General features: G+C 38.2%; 2 protein-coding genes across 4 annotated transcripts in view; one reads left to right on the plus strand and one right to left on the minus strand.

The window, feature by feature from the left end:
• The first annotated feature begins 106 nt into the window (after window positions 1–106).
• Window positions 107–2,433, plus strand: LOC130696888 (carboxypeptidase B-like). The gene is made up of 9 exons (XM_057520023.2): window positions 107–230; window positions 504–668; window positions 741–935; window positions 1,074–1,268; window positions 1,343–1,474; window positions 1,542–1,648; window positions 1,732–1,854; window positions 1,920–2,094; window positions 2,181–2,433. The coding sequence occupies exons 2-9, from the start codon at window positions 506–508 to the stop codon at window positions 2,345–2,347; spliced, it is 1,257 nt and encodes a 418-aa protein (XP_057376006.1). The 5' UTR covers window positions 107–230; window positions 504–505; the 3' UTR covers window positions 2,348–2,433.
• Window positions 2,434–5,170: 2,737 nt separating this feature from the next.
• LOC130696887 (CUGBP Elav-like family member 3) overlaps window positions 5,171–12,478 on the minus strand; it is a 61,714-nt gene continuing 54,406 nt past the window's right edge. For all 3 annotated transcript variants that reach the window (XM_057520021.2, XM_057520020.2, XM_057520022.2), the window contains exons 9-13: window positions 12,076–12,177; window positions 10,585–10,674; window positions 8,981–9,139; window positions 8,595–8,853; window positions 5,171–8,472 (exon numbers count right to left, since the gene is read on the minus strand). In XM_057520021.2, coding sequence (XP_057376004.1) covers window positions 8,726–8,853; window positions 8,981–9,139; window positions 10,585–10,674; window positions 12,076–12,177 — 479 coding nt within the window. In that variant the 3' untranslated portion in view covers window positions 5,171–8,472; window positions 8,595–8,725. The remainder of the gene's footprint in view (window positions 8,473–8,594; window positions 8,854–8,980; window positions 9,140–10,584; window positions 10,675–12,075; window positions 12,178–12,478) is intronic.

Raw genomic sequence — 12,478 nt, forward strand, 5'->3', positions numbered from 1 at the left:
CAAAATCTGTTCCGAAAATCGCTTTGTTTTCACTTAGCATATAGTCGCACTCAACCAGAGGCTATTTTAGCATCTGTTCGTGCATCCTGTATTAGTCTACGGTGACCTACTCGTTACGATTGATTAGATTAAAGCAGATCGCTCGCTGCGTGAATATTCATTGTGCCCATTGCTGCCGGAACGCGTTGTTATCGTTTACGGCCTCTGTTGCGTTAGGTCACATATTCAAGGTAACTAGGCTCTTACTTGTTCCAAACAGAGGTAGATACGATTAAAGCCACGTTAATGAATACATCTTCCTTTTTTGTTACACGATTATTTCAATAACTAAAGTTGCAAGTGCCTAATTGGTTAACAAATGCGAATGTTAGTTGTGGCATGTAGCCATACGCTTGTTAATTATCATGGATATGTTTTTACATTCGTTTATCTTGTTGCACTGTAAGCAACGCATTTGAATCGAACATTAGCGTGTATTTCATTTAATTGTTCTCCACAATTAGAAATGTCGGTGTTGTTCTCCGTGCTCACCCTGGGTTGCCTTTTGCTCGTCAATCAGGTAGCGTCAGAAGACAAAGCGGTCTCTTACTCAGGTTATCAGGTTTGGACAATTACGACTAGTTCGGAAGAAGAAAATCAGATCGTTTTGAACCTCAGACAAGTTTATGGTGAGTGACACACAGTTAAAGACATCAACAGACCCTCTGTCATATTCATTAACTTGAAAAAAACAAACAAAGGACTTGATGTATGGCAATGGCAAGAATCCACCAATGCCGCAACTGACGTCCTCGTTCCACCAAACATCTCCAGTGAATTGAAATTCAAGTTAAACGAGGCCAACATTTCTTACGTCGTTAAGATCGCAGATTTACAGTCCGCCATCAACGATGAAAACCCGAATGCCAGCTCCAGTTCACTCGGTACAAAAGCAGGTAACAATCCGGCATTATCCTCTAGCTAGAATTATTCTATTTTTATACTTGATCGATTGATTTCGATTGATTTTTATCATTTCCAACTAACGTGTAACGTACACGTTTCTTTCCAATTGTTTCTGATGGCTCTGACAGCGCACAATATGGACTGGACCAGCTATCACCGTCTAGACGACATCTATGGCTACCTGAATTACCTAGCCGTCACGTACCCAAATCTTGTCGAGCTGATCAATGTCGGCACGTCGTACGAGAATCGTTCGCTCTACCTTGTTCGCATCTCGAACGCAACGGCTCCCGATACTCAACCGGCCGTTTGGATCGACGGAGGTATCATCCAGAATCAACACGTATACCTTATATCGCACTGACTGTAATAAAGAGCAACGTGTTCTACGTTTAAGGATTTCACGCTAGAGAATGGATTTCGCCAGCACTTGCCACCTACATCATCCAGCAGATCGTCGAAGAACCGGCCAACGCCAAGCTTTTGAACAACATTGATTGGTACATCATGCCTGTCGTTAATCCTGATGGTAATCGTATCAATTTGTCTTATAGCTTATCGAACATTCTTTAAGTAATGTTACCATGTTGTTCAAGGCTACGAATACTCGCACGTGAGGAGGCGTCTTTGGCGCAAAACTCGGTCGATGACAACGTCAGCCAGGTGCATTGGTGTTGACCCAAATCGTAACTTTGATTTCAAGGTGATCCGAATGTCCTAGCATTCCCAATGTCGTTTGTACCAAAAATTGACATTCATAAACATTGCGTAATCGATGGTCTATAGTGGGGAGGTGCAGGTTCGAGCAGCAATCCTTGTTCCGAGGTATTCAAAGGATCGAAAGCTTTTTCCGAAGTGGAAACTGTTGCCTACTCGCAGTATATTATGAGCAAATCTAAACAAATCAAAGTAAGTTAACTTGATTTTGGTTTACCAATAACAAATTATTCACCTTACGTAACATATTTGCTTAGCTCTACCTGACGCTGCATAGTTGCGGCCAAAAACTGCTCATTCCTTGGGGTTACGATCGAGAATACCCGTCTAATTTCAACGACATGATGGAGCTTGGCCAATGCGCTGCTTCCAAATTCAAACTTTACAAGTACGGCGTTGGCAATAAAGTGGACCTTCTCTATCGCGCCGCAGGTACGAATGGTTCCATTCTTCTATCAATATAATCATCGGAACTCTATCTAACAAAAATAAAAAATAATGATTAATTATATTAACAGGTAACGCCGCAGATTGGGCCAAGTCAATTGGCATCGAGTACGTGTACACCGTCGAACTTCCTACCACGTCGTTCATCGTACCGGCCTACAACATTTTGCCAATAACTCGAGATTTCTTTCCTGCCATCGATGTCTTTGCTACTAAAATAGCCACCCTCACAGTTTAAATGTTCTCCCTTCCTTTTTTAACATTTGCCCATCACCTTTTTTGTGAGGTCTTATTGATTGACAATGCGCTCTTCCTTTTGAATTGACATACAATACACGTAAGCAAAGCTACAGTAATAAGGTTTTGGTTTTCTTTACCTCACATGAATAGTTCCTAATAGTTCATCAACGATTTCATGAATGAGCGAAAAAGTCGGGCTCACATTTTGTCGGGCTTAAGTTTTGTAACTTGGAATTCGACGAAACCTAACCTGTTATAACAAAGCAGTTTTAACGCAACCATAGTCAACGAAAATAACAGAAAAACTTTTTATACTAACCATCAGCAAATAAACGTTGAACGCTCCCACACATTCAAATAAATTGGAATCCAAAAGCGCCTAAGAACTGTAACGTTCTAAATAAAAAAAAAAAAAATCAATCATTATAAGTCATTTATAAAACTGCTTACTTACCGTCATCTCCTCCGTTTCTTTTCCTCTAAAATTGCAGTCAAGGGAAGGGCTTCCAATTAGGGCGTCACTTTGAATCGCCTTCAAATAGCTGGTGGTTGACTCGACGTAGCGCGTACGATAGCGCCGATCCCGTTTCATTACAAGGAATTTTTTTTTTAAGAAATCACTATCATTTATCGCTGCGGCAAACCTTAAGAAAACGTTTGATTGGATTTGTGGCCGTGTCTATCGACAAATCTGACGCAGAGAAATAAAAGACACGGAGAAAAGTGGCGAAGAGAATGGCTCTGGCCACACTGTATTTTGATTGCTCGTAGAACTTCAGTGCAAGTCTAACTGTATAGCCGATTCTGCTATAAAACGTAATAGGAGCCAATCTCAACTGTCAAAAGAAAAAGTAAAAAAAAAAAAAAAAAGAAAAGAAAAACTGCGATTGGCTGATGGAAGTGAATTGCCCACGTCCGGTTGTTCCACGTTCACTGACCCGCGTCTAACTGGCAAGCCACTTTTCGTGACCGAGTTTCAGGCTATAATGAGAATTGACGTCAATTTCCTGTAGACGGCAACCCTCTCCTTTTTTTTTTTCATGTTTAACCGCACGGCTGGCTGAAGATATATAAAAAAAGGTATGGGGAAATTCTCATTCCATGTATACAATTTGCTATTTGGGTGAGCAAATTGCAATTCGATTGCTTCCTCCCAACTTAACAGGAAACCTGAGAATGAGTTTGCAATGAGTTGCCTTGTCTGAAAACATTTCGGCTGTCATGTCGTTGGTTTGAATTGCGTTCCATCATCACACATGAAACGAACCAATTGACAAAAACTTGTGTACATTCGCTAATTCGCAATTGATTATACTTTAGTCAGCCAAATGGCTCCGGCAAACGCCTTCCAATGTAAAAATTCCATTAGCCATGAACTTAATTTTGATTAGTTGATGTTTTTTTTTGTAGCCATGGCAAAACACATTCATTGTTGGGGCGCCATATTTCTTACGTTAATACGTCATATATCTAAAGCGAGAAAATGAACACAATATTAAGAAAACCAAAAACAAGAGTGAAAGTAACGTATTTTGTTTTTTTTTTTTTTTTTTTTTTTCGTTTTTTTTTTTTGTTTCGTGACTTCATTTTTGCGTTATAATGCAATCGTTTTCTTGCAAAGCGTTGTATTGGCATCTGGTAGGCGATTATTTTTTGTAATTTTTTTTCCAAAAAAGATTCCAGCTGTAAATGGTACTTAAAGATTTTTTTCTGTTAAACAGTATAGCACTTACACGATCCACGCTCTCATGAATGAAGAAAAAAAAAAAAAAATGTCAGTGCCATTGCGGGGAGGGAAATAAAAGAAGGAGAGAGAAAAAAAAATTGTGTCTTGAGATCTACATACGATTTTCTTCTTTTTGTTTCATCTTTGTCGTGATCCTTTTCTTTCTTTTTTTTTTTTCTTTGTCTCTTTGTGAAATTCTGCAAAAAAAAAGGTAAAATACAATATACTTGTGGAATAGCGGGCATATATAGAGTATAACAATTTTTTTCATGTTTCGGGATGAATAATCAGGAGCAAAGGGGCTGGCGTGTTTCGTCTCCTTTTTTGTGTTTGTTCGTGTCGGGTGAGAAGAATGCGAAAGGATCAGGAAGAGATAGATAGAGAAAGAGAGATATTGGATTGAAAAAAAAAAAAATTTAGAAATTTCATCCGCAACAGGATATATTATAGATAAATGGTCGCGCAATATATATAAGTTATAAGAGGAAATATGATGATCAAAGGGAGAGAGGGAACTTTTTGTTTTATCCTTTTTTTTTTTGTCTTCTTTGTATTTTATATATTTTTTTTTGTGTGTTATTTGTAATTTTTTTAAATTTCATTTTATTTGCTTATATAATGTACTTAGAAAATTAAAATCTCAAATGGGAGGGAGAGAGAGAGAGAGAGACAGAGAGAGAGAGAGAGAGAAGAGAAGAAAAAATATATAAAGGAAGAGGAGGAGGCAGAGCAAAAATACCGGACGCGGCGGCGGCGGGGAGCAGGGGAGACAAAATGTTAATAAATGCGTTCCAAATTTGGATATCAAATATAGAACTCGGATTTCATCTTCTTTGTTGAAGTACACAACGATTTTCTTTTTTTTTTTTTTTTTTTTGAAATATTTCATTTTGGCGCCATCGTCTTATTTAATTCTTTTGTTTTGTTTTTTTTTTGAATTGGCGCTTCGTTTTTGGAAAATAGATTAATCAAATCCTCTTTAGAGTCGTGCGCTGCGATGGAGTAAAAAAAAAAAAAAAAGGAATGATGAACGTTATCTTCAGAAGAAAAAGAAGTATGAAAAAGATCTTTCAAAATAATGGGCTTCAGCTGCAATTAAGAAGGGCATTTTGCCTATTTGTATTGTTTTTTTTGTTTTTTTAATCCCTCTCGAAACATGATGTATTATACTGTGTTAATGATGCGATAAGTGAAAAACGAAAAAAAACAAAACATACTACCTACTCGATCAGCGCATTTGAATATGAAATCAAAAAATAATTTCTCGAATCAAATAGATAAATAAAAAAAAAAATGAATTTGCGACTAGACAAAAGTTTCAATTTAAAAAAAAAAAAATTTGGTTAAGTATATCGGATGATTTCAATCAATGATTCGCTTGGCTAATGACTTCATCTTTCCTTTTTTTTTTATGTTTTTATGTTTTTTTTTTTATGTTTTTTCTTCTTATGTCCTACATTAGCGTAAAAATGATACAGGGTCACTGGGGAAATTGGTTATATGGTGAACGAGAATGAACGCGATATAAAGAGCATCAAGAATTCATTTGTCCCATTTGCCGTCTGGGCTATTTAGAAATTACGGGTTGAATTGGCGGCGAAAGGGAAAAGGGGGGGGGGGAGGTTGGTTTGCGGGACCGAGAAGGTGTGGCAAACAAGGGAAGGATATATAAAAGAAGGGGGCAATGGGGGAGATTCATATATAATCGATGGCACTGCAACGTTCTATTAGATCAATGAAAATAACGCCTTCATTTGGGCCTAAGTATTGGGGGATCAAGAGCTAAATGAGAAATGACATAAAAACTTGTTATGTTTTTCACGTTATGGGTTTTTCTTTTTCTTTTCTTTTTTTTTTTTTTTTGTTCAATTCAGCCAAGCTCGCAAGCTTTTTGTGCTCGTCAAACACAACAAAAACGATCGAAAATAGCGGTAGCTTCCAAAAACAAAAAAAACAAAAAAACAAAAAAAAATTCTCTTGATTTTATCGAAATTTTGAAAATGAACGTATTTCGGGAATGAACTAACATTTTAATTTCTTTTTTTTTTTTTTTTAAATTTTTTATGATCGTTTTCGAAAAAAAAAAAAAAATGTGCTGGGTTTCAAATTTGGACCGCGATCGATCCATTTATCGCACGATTTTCCTTTTTTAAAGCTCTTTCCTTTCAAAAGAGAAATAAACTAACTTTCTTTTTCTATAAAGTATACGACAGTTCGCATTTTTAGACCAAGTCGATTAATGATGGGGCAAACTTCCGCTGAAGAAGGTGCTTAAAAAAAAAAAAAAAAAAAGAAAAAAAAAGAAAAGGTCTGGAGAGATTACAAGTTGACACGAAAGGAGAACTCGTCGTTAAAAACTAAAACATTTTCTTTTTCTTTGGCTGATGGCGGACGTCAAAGTCTGTCCTGAATTTCTCTTTTTGGAGATTGGGGAATCGGAAGGGATAAGAAGTTTTTCTTTAAATAAGAAGAGATTTAAAAAATCAACGGGAAAAACACGAGATTTCGCAATATAAAAAAAAAAAAAAGGTATCAACACTTGCGTCACAAAGCCGCAGGATTACCGGCATTCGCCCACTTCAATGACTTGATCAATATTCAATTCAAAGAAATAAAAAATGTTTCACATTTGAATTGTAGATGGGAGAGAGCAAGGGGGAATATTTTCATTCAACAATTCAACCACACACGAGAGTATTTTTAATGATATAGGTTGTTTTTTTTTGGGGGGGGGGGGAGGGGTAGGACAGGCCGAGAGCAGATATAGTTGGGAGGAGGGGTAGGCGCGTACAAGAGAGATAGCGCTATTCAAAAATCAAAATCAAAATGGAAACTACAATTTTGACTAAACAAAATGATTGAGGAATGGTAAATTATCATATCAGACCCGAATTTTGGTTTTAGTTTTGATCAAAGTGTTTTCCATCCACTTTGAACAATGTGGGGGGGGGGGGGGGGGGGGGGGGGGGGGATGAGATAGTGAGATCAAATTGTGACACAACTGACTAGAATTTGTTATTTCAAGCTTTGGCTCCAAAACGTTTTGTTGATGTTCATCCTGTCAGCATCGATGTAAAAAAAACAAAAAAAAAAAAATATATATGTTAAACCTGCAATACAAGTAGAGAATAACAGCATAATTGTATCAGCGTGATCTTCTTTTGTTGTCCTTTTTAATTTTAAATGACTAAAAAAAAAAAACATCTTGATTTTCATCATCGACGATCATCGATCGATGTCGTAGACGCTGTTCGACTTTCATCGCGGAATGCCACACGAAAAGGTACGATGCGAATGTTGTTCACGTATAAAACGGGTTCAATTGCAGGATGTTGATGAGAAATGTTAATCTCTTTCTCCTTCCATTTGTTGATTCCAAAAAAAAAAAAAAAAAGAAAGAGAAGAAACTCGATCACTTTGTTTGAGACGAATCAACAGTCGCGTAACACACACACACATGAACGGTTCGTCTTCTTTTCTTCCAAATCACATTTCTCTTGCCAGCACAAAAACGAGTCTCAAAATGGATTTCTTCTTGTGTGTCTTGTGTCTGTGTGTGCAGGACGTTTTACGTACAAAATCCACCATCGCACTAAATTGAAGACGTTGATTTCTTCATTGATTATTTATTTTTTATTTTTTTCTGTTCCTATTCTTTGGCAAAGTTTGGTCAAACACTTTCCTTTTTCCCGTTCTTCTTTTCGTCCCGCAATTCTCTCTTTCTTCAACCCCTCCCCCACACGAAAGTCCTTCTCTCTATTTGCTTTGCTTTTTTTTTTTTCTTTCTTTCTCGACGTGCTACAAAGGCAAGTCACGCGCGTGTCCCGAGCGCTGAGCAGAGAAAAGCCGGAGATTTATGTTTGGGTGGGTTGTTTGTTTTCAAAGATATTTGTGGGGGGGGGGGGAAAAAGAGAGAGAGAGAGAAGCAGGATTTGGATTGCCATGGAATTTCGAACGCCAAGAAGAAGAGGAGGAATACAAGAGAGGGGCATAAAAGACAAGAAAGAACTGCAGAATTCTTTGGTTCGTTATTGTCGTAAAACTGGCGTGTTATAAGACGAACCGTCTCCTTCTTCGAGAAACAAAAGAGCCCGCAGAGGGGGATGAGCGGAGAGATGTTCAAGTTGTGTGACTGTTGCCGGAAACTGTCGTCGTACTTCCTTGTCTCCATGAAGACGCGAATTCAAAGGGGGGGGGGGGGGGGAAATAATAATAATAAAAAATGGACACACGTCCCGTGACCATCGATTTGTTTGGTTTTTGTTAAGATTTCCGCACAGCACATCCACTGTCCCGCCATTGTTCCAAGCGTTCCACTTGCGTCCAACTCGGACACGTCAACACGAGACATACGAAATTTCCACAGTGTTTTTTTTTTTTTCTCTTTCCTTCTCAGCCTGTGGTTGCAAAGAATAAAAACAGAAAACAAAAGCCAATGAATAATTGAAAACGTGCCAACGATCGATCGCCTATGGAACAGGAGATATTGATATTTTTTTTTTTTTTTCATTTCCATTACCTGTTCCAAATGATACGTTTTTTTTTTTTTCAATGCAATTGTTTTGTAATGCATTTTGTTATAGTTTGTCCGCTTGCTCTAATGATCTTTGTATGTGTGTTTGTGTTTGTGTGTGTGTAGGGATGAATAGACTAGTAAGGTCGGTTGGCGTCCTTGGGCCGTTTGAGCTGAACTTTGAGTCTCTTCATGCCAATCTGGAAGCCATTCATGGCCTGAATGGCCGCCTGAGCACTCGCCGGGTTGTCGAAACTGACAAAACCTGCGATCGCATTAAAAAAAATTAGACAAACGAATACATAAGTAACAGACGAGAATCACCCGTCAATGGCATCGCAAACGTAATGAAAGGGAAATGAATGAATCAAATGGAAAAATCGATGACGTACCGAAGCATTTGCTTTGATTGGTGGCCCGATCAATAAAGACTTTGGAACTGATGACGTTGCCGAAGGGTAGGAACATTTGCATCAGCTCTGCGTCACCAAACTCTTGCGGCAGGTGATAGATGAACAAGTTGCAACCCTCAGGACCGGAGATGGAGCATCCTGTGGCATCCCCATCGCGATGTATCATTTGCCGTACCGCACGCACACGGACGGGTGTAACGAAAACAAAGAAGAGTTAAAAAAAAAAAAAAAAAAAAAAAAAGAATAGTTTAGTTTTCTGTTTCGTATTCAATCAAACTTGGATTTTGGGAGGGAACTCTAGGAAAAAAAAAAAAAAAAAAAAATAGGAAGGGTTCTGCGGTTTTAGAGGGTGGTATTAGGATTTCAAAAGACAGCAGTAAATAAATTAAGCTCGGGGATTGTCTATTATTATTGCTACTGTTTTCAAACCAAACACGACTCCCATTTTTAATCTATTTATACTACGCATCCCCCTTACTAGATGTTATGCGCTCAATGTCAAAGAGGCTTTCAGCATTGAAACCCGTTTGTAAGTCAAACAAGCTACACGCTATTTGTTCGATACGACGATTTGCGCCAGGCATCTACGCAAATGGATTAACATATCATTGTGTGTGTGTCTAAAAATAAACACGAAGTGGGTAAATAAGAAGAGATGTTCAATAATTCAGGACTTCTTTTCGTTGATGTTCGATCGCATCAAAGCATCTGCGTGCGTGTTGGGTGTATATAATTGATATCGTTAGACGACAAGAAGCAAACGAACAGGAGACGATATGTTAACCCATCCTGTTTGGTCTCGTTTTACGTTTAGCTCTCGTGTTGTTCATCATTGAAATGATCCGTCATCGACAGACATCCGAAAAAAAAAGGGGGGAAAAATGAGACGAATGTTTCTCCTCCCCCCCCCCTTGTGTATGTGTGTGTGTGTGTGTGTGTGTTTGACGGTATGTAAAAACAAATAAACAGTATCGAATTTCACAGAGTGGCGAACAGAAAAAGGCTGCATAAATAAAAAACTAAAGGGAAAAACAGCAAGAACGGGCTTTTCGTTTGGAAATATATATATCAATATGCGCGAGTGTAGTTTATATAGCGCATTCGATATGCATATAGAGTGTAAAGTCAACACGGCTGGCAACATCGACGACACATCATGCGACACACGGATGCCGATATGAAAGATATAAACAGGATATAAATGTATATGTACACATAACATCCACCATCGAGATATCAGACACCCACAGGCCACAGTCACGCACGGCACGTTTTCCAATGTGACGCCAATGACGAACGTCGTGTGTCAAACTCAAAGAGGATCCAATCCAAGAAATTCAACGCCAACATCAACGAAAGAAGGCGAGTATTAAAAAAAAAAAAAAAAAATGTTTCTTAATATTAAATCCCCCCCCTGTTTTTCGTGAGGTTGACGTCAACACGAATAGATAACAAAACTACTAGATCTTTGAGGAGACTGGACGAGAAAGGGGGGGGGGGGACAGGATGGGTCATAAGCATTTTTTTTTTTTTGTTTTTGTTTTGTTTTTTGTTTGGGCGGGGGACTTGGCGAATTGGCTTACCGTGAGCGCTACCTTCGGTGGAACCTGGAGTCAGGGCGGTCACATCGTTGCCATAGTGATGGGCCATGGGTCCGTACATGGCAGGATACGCTGTTAAAGGTGGAACCGAACATTGCAATTCGAATATGTTTATCTTTTTTTTTTTTTTCTTCATTTATGGGAAAAAAATTGAGGAGAAACCAAAGGAAGTAGAAATCAAATATAAGAACATAACAAAAAAAAAATGTAGGAAACAAATGTGTTCAACCAACAAGAAGTAAAATAAAAAAAAAAGAAGGAGAAACAAATTGAGATTGGAACTCATAAATAAGAGAGTACCAACTTGGCTTTCGTGAGGCAAAACAAAACGAAAACTGTTTCAGGACCTAAGCAACACTGTCAACTTCAAAACGAGCATAGAAAAAGGCGTTTGAGCTTGAAACACGACAGTTTGTTTTTTTTTTTTCTATTTCCCCCGCTTGTTCAGCGGCCGACAGACGCACGAAGACTCAGCAATTCTGTTTTCAACGACCCACTTTATCCCGATTTTTTAAAACGAATAGAACTTCTCCGTTCAACACGTAAAAAAAACAAAAAAACAGTGCTATCCTTTTATTCTTTTTATCTTCGTCTAATAGCATTACGTAACAGGCAGGATCTCCATTCGTAGGTTGCACATGAAATGCAATCAGATCACGTGAAGCTCCCTGTTTTTTTTTTTTTTTTTTTTTGTAATCCTCTTGCTGTTTAAATGTTGAACGTTTGACCCAAAATCGAGTTGATCGTGCCAATTAAAAGTGGGGGGGAAAGAAAAGAAATGTTTACCGTGAAATAAATAACAACGATTAAGGTGGAAAACGGATTTCGAAGTAAATTAAGACGAGATGGCAAGTACGGAGGCAAACACCAATGTGGCATATCATCCCGAATAGAACGATGCGGGAAAATGATAAAAAAAAAAAAAGAGAAGGAACGAAGACAGTTAAAAATTAAAAATGAAATAAAGAGAGAAATAGAAATAAAACAAGTGAGCGCGCACATTGAAATCGATCACGAATCCAATCTAAAAAAAAAAAAAAAAAAAGAAATGAGGGATGCTGGCTCTTTTTGTTGCAATTGTTAGCACGTCGGGCAGACGAGAAAAACGAGATGGACCGATGGGCAAAAACGGAAGGTGGAACAACGGTATATAGAATATGCAGAAGAGAACGAAAGTTGATGCTCCAAGTTTTTTTGGAAATCGGAATGATCGTCGGCTTAGTCTAGAAAAGAAAGTTCAGGGCATGCAGCATTCGACAGTTATTGAATTTTCGTGTGTGATATTGTCAAGAAAGCCAAGTTTTTCGAGAAAAAAATCAAACCAAAATCGAGTTAACAGAAAGAAAAAAGAAAATAGGTTGGAACATAGCAAAATAAATCAAAAATCAAAAAAATCAAATACAAACTTTTAATTTATATAAAATAAAAATAAATCGAAAAAAAAAAAAATAAAATAAAATAAAGTTGACTTACCGACGCCGGGGTAGGTTTGAAGTGCCGCGAAAGCGGCGGGCTGGAGCGCCGCTTCGCCATTGGCCAGTCCGCCGTGGGCTAGCACCAGTAAAGAGGGAAGATCTGCTTTGATTATTGGTGGCACCATCTCTGAGTGTGTTGCACCGTCTCGTTGGGGATATGTCTCGCATCCGACCGCACGCTAACTTCTTTTTCTTTTTTTTTTACGTCTCTCTCGTTCACGCCTCTCTCTCTCTCCCGCTCTCCTTTCTTTACCCGCTTTTCTCACTCATTTTTTCCAATAAAAATAAAACCCCAGTGGCTTTCACTTCCTTTCCGACGCCCTTTTTTTTTTTTTACGACGTACAAGGAAAACTTAAAAAAAAAAAAAAAAAAAAAAAAAACCCACACACATAGAGACACA

This window comes from Daphnia carinata, chromosome 5 (assembly GCF_022539665.2).
Source record: "Daphnia carinata strain CSIRO-1 chromosome 5, CSIRO_AGI_Dcar_HiC_V3, whole genome shotgun sequence".
Lineage (NCBI taxonomy): Eukaryota > Metazoa > Arthropoda > Branchiopoda > Diplostraca > Daphniidae > Daphnia > Daphnia carinata.